Source organism: Plecotus auritus (genome assembly GCF_963455305.1).
Source record: "Plecotus auritus genome assembly, chromosome: 1".
NCBI lineage: Eukaryota > Metazoa > Chordata > Mammalia > Chiroptera > Vespertilionidae > Plecotus > Plecotus auritus.
The window spans coordinates 147,835,433-147,861,967 of NC_137770.1; the positions used below are offsets into that span (position 1 = coordinate 147,835,433).

A 26,535-nucleotide genomic window follows, 5' to 3' on the forward strand; every position below is an offset into this window, starting at 1 on the left:
TAGCAACAGTAGATGCTGAGTGTTAATTTTTCTCCCCTTAGAGTGAAAAATAAATATTTAGCTTATTTTTCTTAGGTTATTTTATGATTTCCAATGTATTCTATAAATTTGGTTATACTATATGAAAGGCCAATAATATAGGTAGATAAATTTGATATATAGCCTTTTACTTACGTTTGGAAAATTAGTCAACAAATGAAATATTTTGTGTGCTTCATGTTATGAAAATTTCTCTTTTGTCTTTTTAAGAATATAAAATTCTACTTACAAGCCATGTAGAGTAATAATCTTTTCATTTATTTTCAAGGAAGTGAGAGAGGATTATGTAACTTCTCAAATTATCTGAGAAGGATTCAATTTGCTAAGAGATTAGGCAGTTTTCCATAAGCACATAGCCTGTGCTGCTGTGATTCTTTCTCTTATTTGACAGGAAGTGACCTTTATCATGCATGCACCACATACTATGATATGAAACTTGTGGTCCCATGGTACACCAAAGAGAAGAAAAGCAAATCAAAATTTCAGTCAGGCAACACTATAGAAATTTCTAAGATGTTTTAAGTATAAAATCAATACGTATATTTATGTTAAAAATAAGTCTGAATTAGTGATATTAAACTTAAATTAGCATGGTGTGAGGCCTTGTTATTTTAAATGTCCAAATGGATTCTTTTCCACAAGAGATCATTCAAATGAGAATGATGTTTATTTGAAGATGGAAATGTTTAAATATTTTTAGAAACTAGAGGTTTTGTTTATAATATAGTAAAAAAATGTGAAATATCAAATAAAAGAGGGGATTATTTTCTTATCCAGGAATGGAGAAAAGGGATATAAGTGACCAAAGAAGAAAATGCAATTTGACTTTTCTCTTCATTTAAAGAAAGAGTATATTGCATTTTAAATCAAGGAATTAAAACCTATTTGTCACTGAATGTATAGGTTTGCTGACTATATGTCTCCCCCAATTCTTCAAAAACCCACAGTAAAACAGTACAACTGATCTTGAAAGCTAAAGCTGAAAGCTATGAAGAATTGAGAGAAAGGAATCTTTTTCTTTTCCTGTTCTCATAATATTTGAAAATAAGTGTCTAAACATTACAATGAACAATACAAAAGATATATGTCAACTATAACTAGGTCAACAAGTTTCATTTTCTTGTATTGAATCTATTGGTTTTAAGATTAATATAAAATATAATGTTCTTTTAAAAGGAACACAAAGCAAGGAAAATGAAATAGGTTAGGAAATTGAAAAGCCCTTTTAAAAAGGCATGAAATGTATAAAATTTGCTTTAGATTTTTAATGCATATTGAAACTCATATAATTTTTTTATTTTCTATAGCTATTTTACTTTTACATTTATAGAAAAAAATAATTTGGTTTGGAAGACATAAGCTACAAGTAAGAGGACTTAAAGATTATTCTAGAATATACGCAGGATACGCCTCCAACACACATCTATCCTAGATGGTGAGTTTTTTTTTTGCGATTAGTGACTGGCCATTTCTCCTCCATTAAATGATTAAATCATACTTGCACCCAACAACCTCTTTGTCAGTACCACTTAGGTGCAGGATGCTATAGTTGGACCCATGAAGTCCATACCCCTAAGAAACTCAATAATAACACATTTAGAAAATACCATTCTTACAGTAAAGGAGAAAGACACTCCTCAATCACTGGAAAACAAGTATCCTATCTAATAAAAGAGTAATATGCAAATTAACCATCATTCCGCTACACCACAAGCCACGCCCACTAGCCAATCAGGAGCAAGTATGCAAATTAACCCAACCAAGATGGCTGCGGCCACAGAGAGAGCAGGAGGCTTGGATTTCCCCGGCAATGGAGGAAGCCAAGCTTTCTGCACACCCTGGCCTCCCTTGGCCTCCGCTTAAAGCTACAAAGTTTCAATTATAGAAGATAAATAAATCCCAACAAAAATGGCGGCAGCCATGGAGCTGGAGAGAGCAGGAGGCTTGAGTTGCCTCCGGCAATGGAGGAAGCCAAGTTCCCACAGCCCTGGCCTGCCTTGGCCTCCACTTAAGGCTTCAAAGTTTCAATTATAGAAGATAAATAAATCCCAACAAAAATGGCTGCGGCCACGGAGCTAGCAGGAGGCTTAGCTCTGCTGAGGGCTACAAAGTTTCAATTATAGAAGATAAATAAATCCCAGGTACCAGGGCCTCCACTTGGGTCACCAGGGGGCGTGGCCGGCCTGCAAACCACCACAGGCCCCTCACCCAGGCCGCCCCACACCCCAATGGAACCCCCACCCTGATCCAGGACACCCTTCAGGGCAAACCAGCTGGCCTCCACCCGTGCACCAGGCCTCTATCTTATCTAATCCTATCTAATAAAAGAGTAATATGCAGATTGACCATAACTCCAACACACAAGATGGCTGCCCCCATGTGGTCAAAGATGACTGCCCCCATGTGGACACAAGATGGCTACCACAAGATGGCCAGCAGGGGAGGGAAGTTGGGAGGGATCAGGTCTGCAAGGGAGGGCAGTTGTGGGTGATCAGGCCAGCAGGGGAGGGCAGTTGGGGGGGACCAGGACTGCAGGGAAGGGCAGTTGGGGGGACCCAGGCCTGCAGGGGAGAGCAGTTGGGGGGGACCAGGCCTGCAGGGGAGGGCAGTTAGGGGTGCCCAGGCCTGTAGGAGAGGGCAGTTAGGGGTGACCAGGCCTGCAGGGGAGGGTAGCTAGGGGCAAACAGGCTGGCAGGGGAACAGTTAGGCATCAATCAGGTTGGCAGGGAGTGGTTAGGGGGAGATCAGGCTGGCAGGCAGAAGCGTTTAGGGGCAATCAGGAAGGCAGGCAGGCGAGCAGTTGGGAGCCAGCAGTCCTGGATTGTGAGAGGGATGTCCGACTGCCCGTTTAGGCCCAATCCTACCGGGATTGCGGGATTGGGCCTAAACGGGCAGTCGGACATCCCTCGAGGGGTCCCAGATTGGAGAGGGTGCAGGCTGGGCTGAGGGACACACACCCCCTGTGCACGAATTTCGTGCACTGGGCCTCTAGTTGCTTTATATTAAGGAAAATATAAGCTCAATTTTGCCTTCAGACAAAAAGATTTCTAATACAGAAATCAGACACCTATAAACCTTTCATGTTATGCAAACCTTTAAAGGTTGCTAATAAGAGAGGTGAATATCATGGTCTGGTGTGGTTAAGCGGTTGTGTTAACCCATGCACCAAGAGGCCACCTGTTAGATTCCTGGTCAGGGTACATAGCCCGGGTTGCAAGTTTGATCCCCAGTGGGGGCCGTGCAGGAGGCAGCTGATTGAAGTTCCTATCTCTCTCCCTCTCCCTCTGTCTCTCTAAAAAATCATTAAATAACTATTTTTTAAAAAGAGAGAGGTGGATGTATTTTACCTCACTCAAGAATGAGAGAGCAGTGTCACTATGCATGAGATGCCTGTGAGTTTTGTTTGGTCTTCACCCAGAACAGAGGGACTAAACACAGAAGAGAATTACAATACATGAAGTTGACAAATTAAATTTATTTTTAATGAGATGTTTAGGGACTGTAAATCAAAACAGATAAATAAGCACAATTCTTGAAATTCTGGCTTTCACTTGACAAACTAAACTATTTTCATAAATTGGGCTGTTGTACAATAATGCTTGGAATAATGTGATTGTGTATGGATGTGTGGTCCCAAAAGTTGAGTTGTAAGTAATGCTATTTCAGTTCAGATGGCCTCACACCCATCCCAGACCACATCTGATGTTCTTCCTCTGTACCCACCCCTTTATAGGTTGGCAGTAGAGAGAATTCTGGGTAATAGCAGAAACCAGGAGCTGCTCTGATCCATGAAGTCTGAATTAGCAAGAGGTCAGAGGGTAAGAGGTTTAGGAGGAAGAACTGGAAAGGGGCATCTGGCAGCAGGAGGAGGATATGGGGTGATAGAGAAGTAAAGCAAAAGAATGTATGCTTTTCCTTCTTCTTCAGCCCCATCCCTGCCTCCAAATACAATTCTCCCCTTCACCCCACCCCAACCCTGCTGCACTCTTCCTTTATAGACTCTTGAGTGTGGAAAGAACACCAAGAATTCTTATGCTCTGTTCCCTTTCCAATTTTGCATTTCTGCAATACTATGTAAAATTTCATTTTAAATACACTTTCATTTGATTCATTGCTGTGTTAAATACTCTTCTTAGTTAAGTTTAAAAAGAGTATCATTACTACCATTTTTTCACAGTGAAGAAGCCCTTTCCATTACATTCATACAAAATTCAGAAGCTCTTCATAGCTCTCTGTGTCTTTCCATCAAATCATATGCTTCTGACATGGTTTACATTCTGTTTTTAATCTATGTTTAATAAGGGTGCATCAATGAAAGTTTGGGGAATGGCATGTTTACCTCTACTCTTAAATATATGTTGAATTATATGCAGTATAATTTGACCTAAAGTCTTAGGAAATTACTGACAGTAAAAGTGGACGTTGAAGAAAAGTAGTTGATTAAAATAAAGGAGTTATTGGATGCAGTCCAGAGCTAAGAGTCAGAAGATCTGTGTTCTAATCTTCAGCTAGTGGGGGATTTTCTCCATTATAAAATGGGGACAATGACATCTATAATGGTTTGTGGTAGGGCATGAGGCAATAATTAATGTGAAATAACCTTGAGGGAAAATGTTCTAGATAAATACAAGGTGTTATCGCTACATTGCAATACTAAATGTGCAAAACTTTTCTTGATGATAAAATTACTTACATTTCAATGGACAATATCCAAATAGCTTATCTGTGTCATAATCTGCAGTGGTTCCGCACCAGAGCCATCCGTCCGATGATCCATCTTTTGTGCAATCTGCATACCACTTTTCTTTAAACTTGAATGGAAATACACAGGTTGCTCCATTTGCATTGCCCAGTAGTGTGTACATGACTAAAAGAAACATATTGACTCGCACTTAGAATATAAGTGATGCTTCTGAACATTGACTCTTCGATAAGAAGCATTCCAAAACACTGGTCTTACTCTTCTGATCACACTTGGTATCCCCGTGCGAGGGATTCCTTTTAATTTCTCTTCTCTCTCTAACCCAGCCTTTGCTGGGTAGGTATAATGGACTTTACTTAGCAGTAACTCTGCCACCACTTCATTTCTGCTGTCTTTTCAATCAAATTTCCTCTTTCCTCTTGCAAGGCAAAAGTCGTCAGCTCAATTGACACCAGCTTTGACCTCTGCCTTTCCTCCAGAACAGAGAAGAGGCCATCCTTCTTCATGGTGGGAAGCAGAGAATTATGAAATCTCTAGATTGAAAATTATCTTATAGCTGTGTAACCCAAGCACACCATTCATACTGAAATCCCCTACAATCGCTTTCTGCCAAGCCAGCCTCCACTTGAGTTCCTCAACAGTGGCTATGGGAAGGAAAAGGATTTGAGCATATCTCTAACCCTCATCACTCAAAACCATTAGATACCATTTACAATCAATACGGTCCTTTTTTTAAAACTGAATTCAAACAGATCAAAATAAGAAGCTCTGGGTTCATCTAGAAAGGAAATTTGGAAAAAAAAAAAAAAAAAAACCACAAAAAACCATTGGTCATTATGGTTTGGCTTAAGCCAAAAGGATTAGAGAAGCTCAAATCTTCATTGACAACCAAACCATTCACCTCACTAAATTCTCCAGTATGTTCAAAGTTTCTATCTTGATAGGGAGATTCCCTTTAGGAGATGACCCTCTACACTGAAGTGTTTAGCCTCTTTCTGTCAGTTGATGTTCAGAATTTGTCCCAGGTAAGCATACACTTTTCTTAGTTAAGTTTTGTGGATTCAATGACTATAGAAAGTTCTTGAAAGACATCTTAAAAGTAATTTACATAATATAAAGTATATAAAATAATTATCACAGCACCTAATATATTAAGAGTAAAATAAATATGTTTTTTACCTCCTTTCCTTTTCCTTTACTCATACTTCTCCAGTACTTCTTAAAAACTAGGGATATTTTCAAATACCTCAAGATTACTTTTTTTTGTCAATTAACTAATTTGACTTTAGTCCTTTTCCCACTAAGTTATAGGACTAGTTTCCAAATCACATATTGTATAAGGAACATGCTGGTTTCAAAAATAATTATGCCACTGTTAAGCACTGGGGTACCTGTTCCTTCATATGAAAAAAGCTTGTGAAGTCCACCTCAGGATAGTTGTACTGTTCACTAAATTAGCCTAGGAATTTTAGTGCTGGATTTATAGATGTCAAACAGGAATGGCCTTTTCAGGACTAACTTGATTTACTTATCAAAGCTCTGATGAGGCCAAAAGAACCAAACTACACTCCAGCCACTTCACTGACAAATAATGTGACTGCAGTCAATTCACTCTTCCTCTTGTGGTCCAAACTTCTAGACAACCCTTAGATCCTTCTAAGTCTACAATTCTGACTCTGTTATTCTAAAATAATACCTGGTCTCAGCTAGTTTTCTTTAGAAACTCATCATATACTCACTCCACATTATCTTCAGTGTTCATATATATTCCGATAAATAAATTCCAAGATCACTCTGAAGGGCTAGATGTTCTACCAGGAATATCTTAAGCACAGGGAGACAGTTGGAGAGTATACAGAGTGTGGTCACTGAGCCATCTGCATCTAACCACTTAGGTGTTCCTAAGAATAACCCAACATATTTTTAGGCCCTTCCCCCCAATATGCTAGCTTAAAATCTGGGTGGGAAGGGGACCTTGGAATCTACATTTTCAGCAAGCTCTTCTGATGATTCTTAAGCCAATTGAAGTTCAAGAACCACTATCCTAAATCCTATGCATATTTTCCTCAAAGCAAACAGAAGAACAGCTAGGGGATGGGGCTACAGAACTTCAGTGATATATTTTAAAATAAGATAAGAAGTCCGATGTTGTAGCAGCAATCCAACTTGTGTTGAATCTCTCAGTTAGGACTATTGTCCTGTCTGGAATTTGACTCAGACAAGTCTGGTTCACCCTTATTCTGCCCTGTAATTTTCCATCAAGCTTCTCCTGAAAGATTATACTACACATAGGTGTCACTATGTAACTTCTAAACTTACATTGTGTTCAATAAATGCCTTGGGGTAACTTCTTTCTGAACCCTCCTTCTCACTCTTTATTTTCTACTCTCCCGCCTCTTTATATAGAAGGAAAACTGATAAATTATCACCTTACAAATATCTAAATTCCTCTGCCCTGTTTAGGGATGGTAGTTAGATTCAACTTCACAGCCTTAGCACCATAGGAGTTTTGGAGATGGGTACTCTCTTGTCCCAAAAAAGGCAAGTGCTTTCTCTGATCTTGAGGCCCTTCTAGATAACACTTTACGATAACTGAGTGTCCAAACTTGGAATGTGGTTTAACACCATCTGACTCAGGAAGCCCTTCTAAAGGGCTTCCAGTTCTTTTTAAATTTTTTTTGTTTAGTCTTGCCTTTTTCTGTGCAGCCACCAGAATGACATTTGGCCAAGAGAAGATGAAATACTCTGATGATTTTTATTTAAACTTCAAGAGCTTAATGAACAAACTACATATGAAATTATTTCCTGCCCCACTGGTGCTACTAATTTATAAAATAGCTGACTAAATATGCTGCATGTTAATTTACAAATTAATTCCTCAGCTTTTCAAATCTTCTGTAAATTATTGCAGTCTATAAATACACATAAGGTGACTAATCAGAAACATTTTGAAACCCTAACTGTCAAGCAATGCCAATATTTCATTTTAGGCAACCTGACTTGATAAAGAACGTTGTTCCCTGGGTCACTTCTCCAGGGATAACTTAAACCCAAGGAAAATAAACATTGTTAAATTAATTTATCACTACAACCGCATAATGTCAAATGGGAGGCTTTCAGTCAAAAATTTATTTCTAAAAATTGTAACCCATCGTTTAAAAAGAAATCCTACCTAGCCCTGGCTGGAGAGACTCAGTTGGTTGGGCATCGTTCCAGGCACCAAAAGGTTGCCAGTTTGATTCCCGGTCAAGGCACATGCCCTGGTTTTGGGCTCAATCCCCAGTAGGGGGCATGCAGGAGGCATCTGATCAATGTTTCACTCTCATATCTGTGTTTCTCCCTCTCCCATCCTCTCTGTAAGAAGCAATAAAAAATGTTTAAAAAAATATTAACTAAAGTTTAAAAAAATGTCTCTCCATTAATTACAAAAAGCTAAAATGTCACTGAGGACTTTTTACCAAATTTATTCACTGTCATGTTCTCAAGAACACAAACTTAGTTCAAAAATAAAAGTAATCATCAATATTTCTAGTAGAGACTTAACAAAAATATGCTTATATTCTTAAATTAGTTTTCAACTGAGAAGATGAAAACAAAATTGACAAAAAGGTAAAAAAATTTGTGCTTCTTACCTTCATAACCTCTAGAACATAAATCATCTGTGGTCCCATAGATCTTCCATCTGCTCCATAAACCAGATCCTTTGTAAAGCATAATGTTCTTTTCTTGTCTATTGCCATAGTTAAAAAATAAATCTTCTCCCTCGATCCCCAAAAGTGTGTCATTTTTGCATTCCCATTTCTGAAATTCGCTTTTTGAGTCGCAGGCATAGAGAGTGATAGGAACCCAATCCGTTTTTGATGGTACCCCCAAGCATAATTTAAAGGCAATACTCATAATCTGGGATTCTGACACCCATCGGAATTTCTGTGCTTCATTGTCAGGGTTGCAAACTGCTGTTTGGACTGCACTGGGACTTATTGCTTCCACACAGCGCTTGTGATCTTCATTATATATTAAAAACTGCCTAGTATCTGTTTAAAAAAAAGAAGAAAAAAAAAGAAAGAAAAGATGTTTAAATAGATACATGTGACAAAGACAGTATTTTAGGTCAAAAGTTCCCAATATTTTGATTTCCTTAAAGACTTATGGTCACCAGAAGAGGGTGAAGTTGGCTCTCCCTGAGCCAGCCGAGCTGCCTCTGGGGGATCCCTGAGTCTGGAAAGAGAGGCTGGGTTGAGGGGAATACATGGCTGCTGGCAATCATCCATTATAAGGAACATTATGAAAAGGCCTGCCTTAAATGCATACTAATTATAATGGAGTGAACATAAACAGTAGGCAATAGGAAAAGAAATAATACCCATCAGAGAAAAAATCCGGATATGAATACAATCCTATCTAATAAAAGAGTATATGCAAATTGACCATACCTCTGCTACACCCACAAGCCACGTCCACCAGCCAATCAGGAGCAAGTATACAAATTAACCCAACCAAGATGGCTGCAGCCACGGAGAGAGCAGGAGGCTTGGGTTTCCCCGGCAATGGAGGAAGCCAAGCTTTCCGCCTGCCCTGGCGGGTCCAGGCCTCCACTCAAGGCTACAAAGTTTCAATTATAGAAGATAAATAAATCCCAACAAAAATGGCGGCAGCCATGGAGCTGGAGAAAGCAGGAGGCTTGGGTTGCCCCTGGCAATGGAGGAAGCCAAGCTTTCTGCCTGCCCTGGCAGGCCCAGGCCTCCGCTCAAGGCTACGAAGTTTCAATTATAGAAGATAAATAAATCACAGGTACCAGGGCCTCCACTTGGGTCGCCAGGGGGCATGGCCGGCCTGCAAACTACCACAGGCCCCTCACCCAGGCCGCCCCACGCCCCAAGGGAACCCCCACCCTGATCCAGGACACCCTTCAGGGCAAACCAGCTGGCCTCCACCCATGCACCAGGCCTCTATCCTATCTAATAAAAGAGAAATATGCAGATTGACCATCACTCCAACACACAAGATGGCTGCCCTCATGTGGTCAAAGATCCTGCCCCCATGTGGACACAAGATGGCCGCCACAAAATGGCCAGTAGGGGAGGACAGTTGGGAGGGACCAGGCCTGCAGGGAAGGGCAATTGGGGGCAATCAAGCCTGCAGGGGAGGGCAGTTAGTGATGACCAGGCCGGCAGAGGAGGGAAGTTGGGGGCAACCAGGCCTGCAGGGAAGGGCAGTTGGGGGGGACCAGGCCTGCAGGGGAGGGTAGTTAGGGGCAAACAGGCTGGCAGGGGAGCAGTTAGGCATCAATCAGGCTGGCAGGGGAGTGGTTAGGGGGTGATCAGGCTGGCAGGCAGAAGCGGTTAGGGGCAATCAGGAAGGCAGGCAGGCGAGCAGTTGGGAGCCAGCAGTCCTGGATTGTGAGAGGAATGTTTGACTGCCCGTTTAGGCCTGATCCTGGAAGACCAAACCATCCTCCTCTCCTATTTCATAAGAGGAGGGAATGATGTGCTCTCCCTTCCAATAAAATGTTTCAACTGTAAAGGGGTCCCAGATCGGAGAGGGTGCAGGCTGGGCTGAGGGACCCCCCATCCCTGTGCACGAATTTCGTGCACTGGGCCTCTAGTCCTATATAATAAAGAGGTAATATGCAAATTAACCCTCACACCCTCACAAGATGACTGCCTACTACCAGGCTGGCAAGGGTTAGTGAGGGACGACCAAATGACTGAACAGCAGGCTACGTGGGGTGACCAGGATGGCAGGGGGGTTAGTGAGGGATGACCAAACAACTGAACAGCAGGCTGTGTGGGGTGATGAGGCTGGCGGGGGGGCAATTGGTGGTGACCAGGCCAGTGGGGGGAGCGGCAGTTAAGGGCAACCAAGTCAGCAGAGGGGGGCAGTTGGGGGCGACCAGGCCAGCTGGGGGGAGTAGTTAGGGGTGACCAGGCCAGCGGTGGGGATGCAGTTGGGGGCAACCAGGCCAGCAGGGGGGGCAGTTGGAGGCAGCCAGGCCAGCAGGGGGGTTGCAGTTGGGGGCAATTAGGCTGGCAGAGGGGACAGTGAGGGGTGACTAGGCTGGCGGGCGGGGGGGAGAAGTTGGGGGTGACCAAGCCAGTAGGGGTGGCAGTAAGGGGTGATCAGGCTGGCCAGGGGAGCAGTTAGGAGCAACCAAGCTGGTGGGGGGGCAGGGGAGGCAGTTAGGGGTGACCAGGCCAGCAGGCAGGTGAGTGATTAGGAGCCAGTGGTCCAGGATCCCTGGGATCGGGCCTAAACCAGCAGTCAGACATCTCCCGAGGGGTTCCAGATTGGAGAGGGTGCAGGCTGGGCTGAGGGGACCCCCTGCCCTCATGCACGAATTTCATGCACCAGGCCTCTAGTAAGCTATAAAGTTAAATGCATGTATATCCTGAAATAGAATTTTGAAGTCTGACTCACCTCTACCCTCTTTAAGATAGATGAAACTAATGCATAATTATTCTAATTATAACATTAGGGAGGTTTTTCATAACTTAAAAAATAATTTTATGTTAGAAAATTTACTTTCATTTTAGGTCCAGCAAATTTTTGAACTAAGGGCTTTCTCATAGCCTAGGTCTGGGTAACTAAAGAAATTTTTTGTTTTCAATTCCAGGGTAACTTAGAGACCTACCATCTAGAAATAAGTTCATATCTGTATATAATTTTAGTTTTGATTCACTGGCATATTCATTCTCACCTATGTACAATAAAAAGATACAACAATGTATTTAAAGGCATAATAATTTGTGCCCAGCTGGTGTGTCTCAGTGGTTGAGTGTTGGCCTATGAACCAGGAGGTTACTGGTTCAATTTCTAGTCAGGGCACATGCCCAGGTTGCAGGCTCGATCCCCAGTAGGAGGCATGCAGGAGGCAGCCGATCAATGATTCTCTCTTATTGATGTTTCTATCTCTCACTCTCTCTCCCTTCCTCTCTGAAATCAATAAAAATATTTTAAAAATAAATAAATAAATAAAATAAAAGTATAATTTGTGAAGCACAGGTTAAATAAATGTTGTTATATCAATTAAGGTAATATTTATAAGACTAACTTTCCAAATATCTATTGTTTATGCTTGTGATTTGGGGCTGGCAATTTAAATAAATAAGTATAGGTGGTTTATGCTTATAATACACTTCTGCTGGCTGGCAAAACTCAACTTCCCCTTGCCAAAAATAAAAAAGAAAAAGAAAAAGGTCTGGTAAGCATGTTTGTTTTTTTTTTCCTTAAATCAAAATTGAATTTATGTAAAGATTCTTCTTTTCTGTTGTTTATTTTTTTAAGAATAGACAAATGAAAGACATAAATATAAATTACACACTTTACCATTCCTGTGAAAATATCTGAAATTTTACTAAATTCCTTCTACTTAAATGATTCTTTCAAAATGAGCTGGTAGTATTACAGATTCTTGAGGAGCTAACTAGATGAACTCATTATTTTAAATCAAATCATGTCATGAAAAATAACATAGTAATAATGGTACCACTAGCAGATTCCTTCACTGTTTACAAAGCACTTTATCAGCCATATTGTATTTATTGGCCTCAACACCCCTCTGAGGTTAGCACCACTTACATTGCAAGGTCAGTTCTTGAACCACCAACTCAAACCTTATCATGGATCTTTGCCTCAAAAGACTATTTTCTCCTGCCACACTCCTATATCTGTTCTTGACCCACACTTGTTAGAGACCTCCTGCCTCTGGGTTCCTAATTCAGTGCTACTTCCTGGGATGGGTTCCTCATTTCTGTTGGTTTTATTTCTTGTAATCGGGGTTCAACAAAAACTGAATTCAGAACATCTGTTTCTGTTGTCTTCCTTAAAATTGACATCTGTCAACCCATCATGCAATGCCAGGCTGAATCTCCTCCCATCAAGCTGAACTCCTGCCCAGGTTTGATATCATTTGGTTGTTGCCCATGTCCTAGCACAGTGATTTTCAACTTTTTCATCTCATGGCATGCATAAAATAATAACTAAAATTCTGCAGCACACCAAAAAATGTATTATATTTCTTGCCAGTTTGACAAAATTGGTTATAATTTTTGATTTACAAAAATAATAATAATAATAACAGTAATGATCTACCCTTTTTACTCCAAAGTAACTTATTTTAAAAAATCATGTGCCTATACTTATATATAAGGATTTCTGGTATCAAGAATTAACCAATCAGATACAACCTTATTATGGGACATGACCAATAAGATGCAACTCTGTTATATGACCTATATATTTATGGTTCAAGACAGGGCATTCACCCTGGATGGCTATTGTGCTGGCTTTGGCATTTTTTTATTTGATGATCTAAGACAAAAGAGGTCAGTGCCCCCTGACTGCATAGTCAGGTATTGCATGTTTTTTAAAAATTCTTGAGGCACACTAGTTGAAAATTGCTGTCCTAGCATGACAAAATGAGTACCTTTCTGCACTAGCAATAAAGTTAAATTTTAATAATATGGTGTTTTGTTCACAGTAAAATACAAAAAAATCAGAAAAATAAAAGGTTCTTTTAAAATATTACTACATGCAAATGTAAATCTAGGCTCCTCTAATCTAAAAAGGTAATAAATTCTGAAAATTTTGTCATATACATCTATAAACTCAACTATACTGCCTTTAAATTTAATCTGTGTTTGCTTTTCCACCTATTGTTTTCATATCTAGACTTATCTTCCACTTTTCAGAGTAACATCTCATCATCAATATATCTTCCACCTCATACTTTCAGTCATTTGACTGTATTGTCAAGCACCCAACACTTATTAACCACCCAGATTCAGTCAACCAACCAATTGATAATCAGCCATTTAACAAAAAGGTGCTTGAAAGTCTTTATGCACAAACAGTATTCCTCTTTCAGAGGTTTTTATACTTATTTGACTTTTATTTCATGTACTTAATTTTCATGTGTAGTTTCATCCTAATTTTAATCTAAATATGATTGTATTTAATGCACAAACATTCAATATTCTCTTTCTCATGAATGGTACCATCATCCACCCAGTCCATAAGCCAAAAACCTAGGAGTAATCCTGGATTCTCAGTTTTCCTTTACTTTCTTCGACAAAAGCAGACTCTATAGGCTTTACCCCTAAATATACTACATTAATTGTATGTGTTAACTTGGCTAGGTCTCAGTGCACAAATTTTTGGTCAAACTCATCTAGATGTTGCTGTTAAGATATTTTTGTTTTGTTTTTGTTTTGTTTTGCTTTTTAGATAAGGTTAACATTTAAATCATAGGGTTTGAGTAAAACAGATTATCCTCCATTCTGTGGGTAGGTCTCATCCAATCAGTTGAAGGCCTTCAGAGAAAACTGACTGAGATCCCTGAAGAAGAGGAAATTCAACCTCTAGACTGCCTTTGGACTTGAACTGAAATATCACCTCTTTGCTGAGTTTCTAGCATGTTCACCTGTAGATTCTGGAATAGCCAGCCTCCATGATTGCATGAGCCAACTGCTTAAAATAACGTTCTCTTGAAGGATGGATAGATATAAACATACACACACACACACACACACACACACACACACACACACAGAGTTCAATTTCTCTGGAGAACCCTGACTATGAAGAACCATATCCCCTAATCCATTCTTTCCCTCCATCTCCACTGCCACCACCCTAGACCACTCCACCATGGTCTTGCTCTGGTCTTCCTGTCTTTGAAATGGAATTGTCAAAGAAGATAATGCCTGACCCCCCCCCCCACCCCCCAGATATTCTAACTTATCACCTGACTCCAAATTGCAAAACAATTGGCAAAACAAACTAATGTAACGGGTGGTTTCCAGTTAGCTATACTTAGATTTCTGTCTATGCAGTTTCTTTAGCAGATTGCCTGTGATGTGAATGCTTATTCAGTAATAAAATTGATTTCTTTTTCTTCTACCTTTGTGAGAGGTTTCCTTGGTTGGGAGGAGATTTTGTTTTAAACGCCATTGTCCCAACACTTTAAACCCTTGAAGAGTGTACTACTGCACACGGGGGAAATAATAACCAGCCTCCACAACACAGCTCACTAGAAGGGGCAGGATCCAGCAGGCGTACCCCTCTGCCCGACTTGCCTCCCTCTCTCGGCCTCTTTCACCACCTCCAGCCACAGGGCCTTTCTGTTCCTCAAACACCTCAAGCTCATTTCCACTTTTGAAACTTCATATCTCAAGTTCCCACTTCTTGGAATGCTCGGTAAGGTCCCAGCTCACGTGTTAACTCCTCAGCAAGCTGACTGTCCTAATTTTACTTTTATTTTCTATATAATATTCATAACCATCTTAAAGTATATTCTTTTAAAAAAATTTTATTTACTTATGTTTTGTCTGGTCTCCCTGATGGAATATAAATTCCAAGAGTAGAAAGACTTTACCTTTCTGGTTTAATACTGTATTCTCTCTTTTTTGGAGTATAATCATCTCTCAACAAGTAATAGTTGAATGAATGAAAGAGTTTTTATTAAATCTGAAGCATGTTCCCTAGTAACCCAGATACATTATTTTATTTAATAACTGATTATGATTAGCAGTCTATTTCATATTAGTTTTCCCCCTGAAAGTTTATTTGTACTGAAGAGCAAATTAAAAATGTTTGTACTTATAAAAGGAGTACTTGGAAATGAAAAGCTTCTATTTCAAAACAAATTTATCTATTCTTGTTTCCTGTATTTATCTTTAATACTAGAAAACAGTGCAAGTTTGATATTGCCTTTGCCAGACAATACAAGGAAATGTAAAATTATCATTTCATGTTCCTACATTCATACATTATTCTTCTCCACAACTAGACAACAGCTTTTATCACTGTTCCTGTGCACCGTCTCTGACTCAGGGCCTTGACCAAAAAGCAGCTGGTGACCTTTTTGCCACTATGAACCACATTATTGTTTTACACGGGGTGAAAAAAAAAAGTAGGTTTATAGATGTTTGCATGGAAAATAGTAACAATTAATAAATAGTAATATAAAAATAAACTCTGTTTTGCATATTCACAACTGTAAACCTATTTTTGCCCACCCCATATGTAGAAATATTGTACATTTTGTTTATGTTAATTACGCTGTAATTGAAATATTGCAAAAAGGTGAGTAAATGAGGACAGTTGGATAGCCAGATTAATTTATCTGCAATTTCATTTACAGACTAAAATGTGTGTTTTCTCTTTTTTTTTAACACACGTCAGAAATTTATTTACAGAATTGAAGAGAACTTCCTTCCATCTTAACTCCATCTTGCTAATCTCACATATTTCCTTCAACACATATGTGCCAGGTGGCGTGCTGGTGACAAAATGAGAGACAAGTTCCCTGCCACAGTGAGCTCTCACTCCACTGTGGTTAATTCAGGGGCAGAATATCAAAGGTCAAAATACATTGAGGCAAGAAGCAATCCATTTCAACCCAATATCTCAGGTTAAAAGTAACTGACATGCAGTAACATGGGTGTAAATTTTCTTTTAAGTGGGTTTGAAATGATTCCATAACATTGAGCAAGTAATTAAATTTCCAAATTTACCACCAAAGAAAATTAGGTTATTAAAGGTGACCATTTGGATATATGCTATATTCCCTTATACATGTTTAGATCTTCCCTGTCAATGAATAAAATGATGACATGAATAAAAAGAAGAAAATAACTTCTGGAAGATAAAGAAGCTGGAAAAGAGTAAAGTAAATGGCTATTTTGTAGCAAATAGTGTCAGCATTCCACTTATTTCTTCTTGCCTTTTGCCGTTTTAGTGCATGCCAGCTCCAGTCCTCAGTGACAGCACTACACCACACCGCTGGGCCTGAGGGCATTTTCTGGCCATCACAGCCCCCTGTGCCCACACACTGTGGGGACAAGAAGAATCGGAGAACTAATGCCACCTACGAGTAGAGTGGCCCTTCACCAGGGATCAGTGGGAGTTGATGAATGAACAGCCACGTCCTTGCCCTCAGGGAGGATGCCTCTGAGGCACATACTACAATGTTGTTACCCAGAGCACCCCAGCAGCGCGCAGCTCCAGTTGTCCACAGGGGTCACTGGCTCCTGAGCACACCCTGACCAGTGCCTTCGCTTCTGGCCTCACTGCCCCCTCCTCTTCCAGTGTTTCCTGGGACCACCTCCCAAATAAACCACTCACATTGTTGGAAAAGGTCAGTCTTGACCAACCCAAACAAAGAAATCTATAAGCCTGTCGATGTATGCAAAACCTACACGTGTCCCCACAGATCTGAAATTAAGTAAAAAAAACAAATATTTATCAAGTACCTAGTACATGCAAACAAAAACAAACAAACCAAAAGACTATGCCCACTCCGGGGAGCGGAGGGAAAACTGGGATCACAGTGCTAGGTTTTGCAGTGCCGGACAAACGATTAAAGGAAAGTTTGAGAGTTCTTTTATGTTTCACTTCAATCTATCACTAACTCATCAAATACTCAGAGAACCTACTATTTTAAGTCACTGCATTTGCCCATTAGGGGAGGTACAATTATGCATCCATATGGGCTGTGACCACAAGGAGGAAAACAGAAGCCAGGAGTATGAAACCTGCCAGCTTCCTGCCTTCCTCCCTAAAGATATGAATACCTCACCCTTCCTGGGTTCCTTCACTCCCATCTCAGTAGGTCTCCCTCAGCCTCCTGCTCTTTTCACCTGTGTCCTGGATCCCACTCCCTCCTGCCTCTCCACTCACTGTCCTTTGTTTCTCTCCTATATCTTCAACCTCCAAGTGCCAGCTTCTCCCCCAATTTTAAGACAAACAAAGCCTGACACTACGCCACTCTTTCTTCTTCCACTCAGAGCCATCCTAACTAACTAATTAACCTTTATGCAGCATGTCTCAATGCAGCCGGCCAGTGTGGCTCAGTGGGTTAGAGTGTCGTCCTGTGCACCAGCAGGCCTCAGGTTCCATTCCCGGGCAGGGCATGTACCTGGGTTGCAGGTTCAATCCCTAGTCCCGACCGTGTGTGCAGGAGGCAACCAATGGATGTTTCTCTCTCTCTCTCTCTCTCTCTCTCTCTCTCTCTCTCTCTCTCTCTCCCCCCTACATACCTCCTTCCCTTCCTTCCACTCTCTGAAACCAATGGGAGAAAATATCCTTGGGTGAGGACTTAAAAAAAATCTTTATGTATCATTTCAACCTGATCATGACATAATTAGAGCTTCACGGCTAACGGGCTGTGTGACCTTAGTCAAGTTTCTAAACTACTCTGTTCTTACTTTTCCCCATCTGAAAAATAAAGGCAAAATAACAGGACCTGCTGGTTGTTGTGAGAATTAAATGAGGTCATCCAAATAAAGTGCTTAGAACATTTCTGACACAAAGAAATTTGCTTGATACATGTTAGTTCATTATTGTCATTAACTTGGAAAGTGCGAAAGGGTTCAGAACAGGATGAAGCAAGAGAAAACACAGCCCTGCTGAGCAGCCCACACAGAGGGACAGAAGGACAAGGACAATGGAGAACCAGAGTTTCCACCCTCAGGACGTTGGTGATGCGATGGAGAGAGGTATGCTCTTCGGGCTCAGCACACTTGCAGTCAAATTCCGGTTCCACCATTTACTAGCTATGTTGCCTGGGTTAAACTAATCATTCTAGCCTCAGTTTGCTCATCAGTAAAATGGTGATCATAATGCTTTCTGACAGAGTTGCTGTGAATTTCTAAATGAAATAATTTATATAAAGTGCACAACGTGTCATGTGCATGTAGTAAACACTCCGATGTTAATGCCCTCCCTCCCTGTCCAAGTGAAAAGTCTAACAATTGATACAAACAGAGTGACTGAGTCTTCCACGTACTGTAGTTTTGAAGCACATTATGTCTTTCTTAATCAACACATCCCAGCTGGTAAATTAGATCTACTGCTTAGCCTCGGGGCCAGCATCAGGAATGAGCTCTGGTCCTTACTGGCTAGTTGACTGCTAAGCCTCAGCTTTTTCGTGTAGTAAAAGATAGATAGTAATACCTACCCAGCCCGTCTCAAGGGGTTGTTGTAAGGATCTGACGAAGGATGTGAAAGTGATTAATTCATATGGTTAAGGATCCGAAAGTGCTCTGTGACCTTTATTTGGTTTGTAATTGGAACACTGTCTTCAAATTATTTCTTCTTTTGATGTCAGTTTCAATTCTTTTGGGAAGGGTCCTTGTCCTTTTATCTCCTTCTACTCTCACTTTTGTTCAACCTGATTTCCACTGCTGTCCTCTGGGGACCAACCTAACCATACTTTTTTTCATCCAACAATGCTTGATGATAGCCAAGAGGTAAGATGTCACTACCGTTCTCATTTGACATCAGTTTTACTCCCTCTCTGCTGTGAAGACACACACTACTTCAGAAGCTACTTTCCTATGTTCAACTCACCTGTGGCCTCTGAGACCTACTTCTCCCTTAGTTGCTCAAGGTTCAGTCTCAGAGGCCGCGTTGTAGGTTGTGAGCATTGAAGGATAACTATGATCCCATCTCCTTTGTCTTTACCTGAGATTGAGCACTTTTGATTATTTAAAGTTCACATTTAACCTGTGATGACTTTCCTACTTAGAAATTAGGTCCAACATGCTTAGAAGACACCAAAATGCATGCAACAAAGCAATTATTTTACCAATATCCTCCACACACAGATTATAGAAAAATCTGATGTCATTTACAACAATAACAAGAAAAACAGAAAAATATAAGAGTAATTAAAAATAAAAAATGACAAGAACTTGGTTTTGCTTAACAACTGCAGAGAGATGAGAGAATAGAAATAAAGAAAAGTAGAAATATTATAAGGAAAATCTTGTGAAAATTAAAACTAGTAAGGGAATGGCAGTGGGGAATTATTTCTTGAAGAAATCCTACATTGATATTAAACCAATCAATCATTCATTCAGCAAATATGAACTGCTTCTTTTTTAAAATAGACTATGTTTATTATTAATTTTTATTTACACTAGAGAAGAGGAAATTAAAGTTCAGACGTGAAGTCACATGGCTAGTCAAAGAATTGCAAATCTAATGCATCCTCTAATTCTAGATAGCACTCTCTTTCCAGTGTGTGTGCTGACACAAAACAGATCCATCACCTCTTCCACATAACAACTTGGATATAACTAAGGACACCACAGATACACTGGTTTGCCCCCTTCTCTGCTCAGGTCGTATCACAACAGGATTATCATGTTCAGTTCTGGATGTGTCCAGGGTCTGAACTCTAAATTTTATGAAGGAAAGTTGCAGGACCTGGAGGAAAAGAGAAGCATTGCTTCTCTTTAATAAAACTCTCCATTGGAAGTCAGGATTCTGAGTACTAGACAGGTTGTTGCACTAACGAGCTGGGAGACCCTGGAAAGATCACTTAACCTGTCAGGAACCCAGTTTTTTTAACCATAAACCAAGGAGGCTGGATGCAGCATGGGTCTGTGCTAGAGATCAAGTTTACACTTTTTTTTTTTCACTTTCACTGGCTAGTGAGAGCCTGCACTTGGCATCTCCTCCCAACTCTGCCCCCAGGGACATCACATTGGTAGTTTGAAATCAACCATGGTGGGAGTGTTACATCATGGAAATCGGTAAATGCCACAAATCAATGCTTTTTTTCTTCTGAGAACCAACTGTTAAGTTTACCAAAACACCAAACCATGCCAATGAACCAAACCATGCCATTTCAAGCTAAACTTCTCTGCTGTGATCCTAGCTGGTTTGGCTCAGTGGATAGAGCGTCGGCCTGCGAACTAAAGGGTCCCAGGTTCGACTCCAGTCAAGGGCACATGCTTGGGTTGTGGGCTCAACACCCAGTAGGGGGCGTGCAGGAGGCAGCCAATCAATGATTCTCTCTCATCATTGATGTTTCAAGCTCTCTATCCCTCTCCCTTCCTCTCTGAAATCAATAAAAATATATTTAAAAAAATAAAAATAAAAATAAACTTCTCTGCTGTGGTCCAATCTCTGCGTCTAAGCAACTTTCACTGTATCCCTGCTTTGATTATATCCCCGCTGAGATCTAAACATCAACACTGAATGCAGTTCTTTCTGCTAAAAGCAGAGCAGGAAGAGTAAGAAGGGGGCCCTGGTCAGGCAGCTCAGTGTTGTCTGGATACCTCAAGGTTGAGGGTTCATTCCCCAGTCAGGGCATATACAAGAATCAGCCAATGAGCTCTGGCCAGTGTTCTCATTGGTTAGAGTGTCCTCCCGTGCACTGAAGGGTCATGATGTTTGATTCCTGGTCAGGGCACATACCCAGGTTGTGAGTTTGATCCCAGTTGGGGTTTGTGGGTGAGGCAACTGATCAATGTTTCTCTCTTTCTCCCTCTCCCTTCCTCTCTCTCTAGAATCAATGAAAAGCATATCCTCAGGTGAGAATTAAAAAAAAAAAATCAACCAATGAATGTGTGGAACAACAATATTCGTTCTTTCTTTCTTTCTTTCTTTCTTTCTTTCTTTCTTTCTTCTTTCTTTCTTTCTTTCTTTCTTTCTTTCTTTCTTTCTCTCTCTCTCTCTCTCTCTCAAAAATAAATAAATAAATAAAAATTAATTAATTAATTAAAGAAAAAACTAAGAAAGGAGAGTGGCTCCTTCTGTTAAGCTTGGCCTGCTGGGTGTGGCATGGATGTTCATGGCGCTGATGATGTGAGCTGCTCTCGGGGATGTGGGGAAAAGGGTTCTGAGTGGAAAAGACATTATCCACAAGGAAGAAGGGAGACCTTTCTGTGGGTTTTCTTAGTAAATAAAGAACCAGGAAGGAGTTTCTAAGGAGTCATACACCCGACCTTCTCCTGCTAACTAAGCAGGTATTCTACTTTTATTCAGACACCTCTGATCACGTGCCACTTAAGCCAAGAAAAGGTAAAATAAGAATTATAGTCTCAAAAAACAAAAACAAAACCAATAACACTGGAAGGGGCTCCCTTGCCCACATTTTTGTTTGTTTATTTTTTATTCTCTAACTAAACAGATAAACAGATGTGCAGCACCTCCCAGTTCTCCCGTATTATGCCTATCAAGAGGAAGACATTCATCCGGGTAAGGTACCCTGCTATTTCAAGGAGGGAAAAATCCCTCAACAAATTAAGAAACACTTTCCCCCCCAAAGCATTAACAGTCAGTTTAAAGAAAAATAGGGGCTGTGTGTGTGCTGCCCAGTGTGGTATCCATAGCCCCAGGGATCTACAGCACACGTGATACAAGGCCAGTCTGAATTCAGATGTGCTCTAAATGTAGAATACACCCCAGGTTTTTAAATTTTAGTTTTTAATGTTGACTAAAAATATTTTGGATATATTGAGTTAGATAAATATATTCATAAAATCAATGTCACTTGTTTCTTTTTGCTTTTTAAAAAATATGTTTTTTGTTGATTTTTAGAGAAAGGGAGGAAGAGAGAGGGAGAGAGAAACATCAGTTGGCTGCCTCCTGAACATCCCCTACTGAGGATGGAACCCACAACCTGGGCATGTGCCTTGGCCAGAATACAAGCTGCAATTTCTTAGTGCAGGGGACGAGGCTCAATCAATTGAGCCACCCCGACCAGGCCTCTTTACTTTTTCTAATGTGGCAACGTAATGTGGCCTATTATGTTTCTATTAGAGGCCTGGTGCACGAAATTCGTGCACGGATAGGGTCCCTAGGCCTGGCCGGCAATCAGGGCCGATCTCTGGGGTGACTGGTGGGGTGATCGGGGCCCCCCTCTTGCACCCGCCTTGTGCAGCCTGGAGCCTGAAGGCTGGGGCAGCTCCTGTGTTGAGCATCTGCCCCCTGGTGGTCAGTGCGCATCATAGCGACTATTTATTCAGCCGGTCATCCTGTTGTTCGGTCGATTTGCATATTAGGCTTTTATTATATAGGATTGCACTGAGCTGAGTTAGAGTCTGGGTTCCAGACACAGCCCTTGAACTGGTCATCCAGCTTCTGTGTGAAGACCTTTAGTGACAGGGAACTTTCTCTTAAGCAGACTATTCTATTGGAGACAGCACACCCTTGGAAGATATAGTAACCCTCCTGCACAAACAAGCTTTCAAGATGGACACTGACGGCTAACCCCATGCTGCGGTCTCCCCAGCACGGAGCTGCTCACCTTCAGCACCACTTACCGGCTGAGGTGTGAATAGCTTTGCAGTCAGGATTAAGGTGAAATTATCTCCTCAGGCTCTAAGAATCTTTTCTCAGCCTTGTTTCTTGGGAAACCTCTCCTTAAATACTTAATATATTGTTTTATTGGACAATTAATTACTACTATGGTATGGAGGGAAAGTCACTGCTATTAATAGCTAACACTCATTGAATCACTGCAACCAACGGATGGGGCAGGTAATATTAACAAGCTCCCCATGTTACCGACAGGGAAACCAAAGCACAAAGAAATTAAGTAGCTTCCTGGCAGGGTGCAAACCACACTGCCTTCGCCTGTGTTTTTATAATACTACGACTTAATGCTCATTACAATTGAACATTTTCTATGATCAAATACTCTCTCCCTGCAATGCTTCCCGATTACATGGGAGCTTCCGTCTTACCCGTGTCCCCCCAGTCCTGCCCCCACCATTGCAGCAGCACATGGAGTGCCATTGGCACCGTGGCAGTCAGTGTTTGTAGATTTGAGAGAAATGAAGGGGAGTCAGGGGTCAAATATTCAAAGTTGAGATCCCTCTTTATCCCAAAGGAGAACTGGAAGCTTTCTAATTTTTTTATACCAAAAAAAAATCATGAACTGATGAAACAACAATAGAAAATGAACATTAATTTTAGAAAGAAAGACCCTATCCAGGCAATGAGTTTGGAAAGTTATCTTTAATCCTTAAAGCCTGTGTTTTCTAAAATGAAGCAAATATCTTCTAAATGTCTATTTACTTTTTATAATAAAAATCTTAAATAAAACACATTCATATCAATTTTTATTAGGTATATAATTTTTTAAAATATTTGATTTTGAATCACAAGACTATGCATTCATTAACAAAGATCATTTATGATCAGAAAGAGAGAGAGAACTGGGAGCAAAAACTCTTCCAGGCGCTCTCGTTCTGAAGTTTTAGCAGGTTAAATCTAAAGTAGTGATTTTCAACCGGTGTGCTGCAAGAATTTTTGAAACATGCAATACTTAACTATTTAGTTAGGGGCATTGACCTCTTTTCCCTTGGATTGTCAAACAAAAAAATGACAACAGGCAACACAATAGCCATCTAGTGTGAATGAATCAAATTATACCTATTTTTTTTGTCAGATAAGCAAAAACTATAATATTTTTTTTGGTGTGCCGCAGAATTTTAGTAGTTTTTGTGTGCCATGAGATGAAAGAGGTTCAAAATTACCGATCTAAAGAAATAGAAATGATGTCTTTGAGAATTTGAAAAGCTCTGAATCTGTCCCTCCTGAGTAATCACTAGTCTCCAGAAAAAAAAGAAACAAAAGAGAAGAAAAAAAAAACACCACAGGAATAAATCAGTTTGAACCACTTGGACTCCAGAGAAGGATGAACTTTCTAGCAATAAAAACTATGAATGATTAAAACGGTTCACAGAAAAAAAGACAAATTAGGGAAATGACATGGAATGCCTGTGGGGGTTGATCTGTGATCCTGTCCTTAGCTCTCCGATAAGGAGAGACACCAGAGCTGCACCTCCTTCAGCCAGAAACACCCGGAAGATGTTTGGGGCTAGACAGGAATATTGTGGAATGAAACTAGCCTGCACAGACCACAGAAGAACTCCCTCCAAGGATACAGCAGGGAGGAACACGGTTGATGAGAGGAGTCAGGAGGAGGACAGGGGATCCCGGGGGCTCAGGGCACCTCTTGCCTGAGAAGCAGCGCCCTGTCCCCGCTCAGGCCCCAGGCCTGGCGTCCAGGCAGAGGCAACAGGTTCCCTGCAGAGCTGGTGGCCTGCAGAGCTGGTGGCCAGGGGAGCTGGTGGCCAGGGGAGCTGGTGGCCTGCAGAGCTGGTGGCCAGGGGAGCTGGTGGCCAGGGGAGCTGTGCTCTCCTCCTCAGCACAGGTATTGAAAGGAATCCGTTGACAAGGACCCAAAAAAAGCGGTGCCATAGAGCCAAGCCACCCAGAGCCGACTTACCCATCAGCTGCACAGCAACTGGAATGAGAAGCAGCACAGTCAGGAGCAGGGGCAGCCTCATGGCCCAGAGTGTATCCTTTCTTCCAGGGATGGGGGGGAAGGCGTGCAAAAGAACCAAAGCCAGGAGGGTGCTGGGTCACCCCTTCCCAGCCTCAACTCTCAGAGCAGCCCTGCTGAAAAGAAGGGTGGAGGAAGCTCTCCCTTTTAAAGGGCTTCTCAAATTAGGGAAAACCTCCAATAAGGAGATATCCTGTCACATGAGGGTGGTTGGAAAAAACAGGAATTCAAAGTTACAACTTTGCTTCGTAAGCGAACTTTTGAGAAGAGCAGATACAGAGGAAGGGGAGAACGGGACACATGTGGGAGAAGCTAAGGAAGAGGGGGAGGTGAACGGGCGATGGGAGAGAGGAGGGGCGAGCTGGCGGCGGAGGCAGAAGTGAAACAGCTTGGGACCTCCAGCCTCTGCCCTGGGGCTTGTGGAGAGCACGCTGGGAGCCATCATTACCTGGGCTGGACAGGAGGCTCCCGCAGGAAAGCAGCTGAACCCAGGGTCCCTCGGCAGACAACCCCACTCTATGGGGACAGAAATGGCAGGAGCTAAAAAAGGAGTTTTTGGTAGAAACATTTTCTTAGTGGCTGAAATCAATGGCCCTCATTCTCCATATTCAGTGCTTATGGGTATCTTTTTTTCTTAGAAAGCTTCAAGAGAAACCGATCACATATAGCTTTGTTCCTTTAGCTAGGAGAAGAGGGAACGAGAGGCTAAACCTAAGGGAATTACAGTAATGGCCGGGAGGGAGAAAGTTCTAGAAGTCTTTCTCTTGAAAGTTCTGGAGAAAACCAGAGAAAACATCACAAAGGATTTGCAAAAAAGCTTTGCTGTCCAGCCTCCCCCAGGGGATCCTCTTCAAGTGTGGAAGGCACTGTGCCCTGTTGCTAGCAGAAAATCTGCTTGTTTGATCAAAAAGACATATATAGTCATTACATCACAGGTGAAATTCTTTCTTTAAAAAAATGGTAACAAATTTATCATTGAGCACAATACTAACCCCTGAGCATCTATTTTGTTATTTTTCAGAAGTAAAACATGAATAAGAACATTTTGAACCAGATATTAGTAGATAGGCAACCCACAACTAGAACGTGGGAAATGTTAGCAATTCTGAAAGAAGCGGCTGCAAGTGTATTTTCTGAAAGTTTAAAGAGGTTTTTCAAGTGGACAGCTCCAAGATTCACTGTCTTTATGCTAAAGTTATAAAGTTTTCTTCCTGATAAGAAATGTGTTATTCTCTCACTGGCTTGTTTTTGTTGTTGTTGTTGTTCTTGTTTTTAACATTCAAAATTGAAGATGATTCTGACAGGAGGAAAAAGATGGTGAAAATATAGGACGCAGGACAAATTGTTTCTTTTCATTAAGCCTATGCTTAACTGACAAAAAAAAAAAGGTTGGTTAAAAAACAGAACAGATGGAACAAAAAACGTTTCTTTCTAAAACATTGTTTCACTGGTTTGTCATGAAAGAAAAAAAAAAAGCATTTTGAATGAGTCATTCATGGCTTTTACAGGTAAATAAGTTGTATAAATTTAAATTGTTTGGCCTAATTTGGATTTACATCCATTTCAGAAGCAAATACAATTTAATTGAATTTTCTTTATACTCACATTCAGGGTGTTTTTGTATTTTATAAATGTGTCATATGACCAACTAGGATCAGTGGTAAAATCTGTGGCTTTAAAACAAAAGTAAGCCAGCGTTCTCACA

General features: G+C 41.0%; 1 protein-coding gene across 1 annotated transcript in view; it reads right to left on the bottom strand.

Annotated features, from left to right (window-relative positions):
* The window catches only part of MRC1 (mannose receptor C-type 1), a 102,409-nt gene extending 77,455 nt beyond the window's left edge, over nucleotides 1-24,954 (bottom strand). Inside the window, exons 1-3 of the mRNA XM_080643718.1 lie at nucleotides 24,774-24,954; nucleotides 8,374-8,775; nucleotides 4,733-4,906 (exon numbers count right to left, since the gene is read on the bottom strand). Of these exons, the coding sequence (XP_080499844.1) occupies nucleotides 4,733-4,906; nucleotides 8,374-8,775; nucleotides 24,774-24,834 (637 nt within the window). The 5' untranslated portion in view covers nucleotides 24,835-24,954. The remainder of the gene's footprint in view (nucleotides 1-4,732; nucleotides 4,907-8,373; nucleotides 8,776-24,773) is intronic.
* Nucleotides 24,955-26,535: the final 1,581 nt, after the last annotated feature.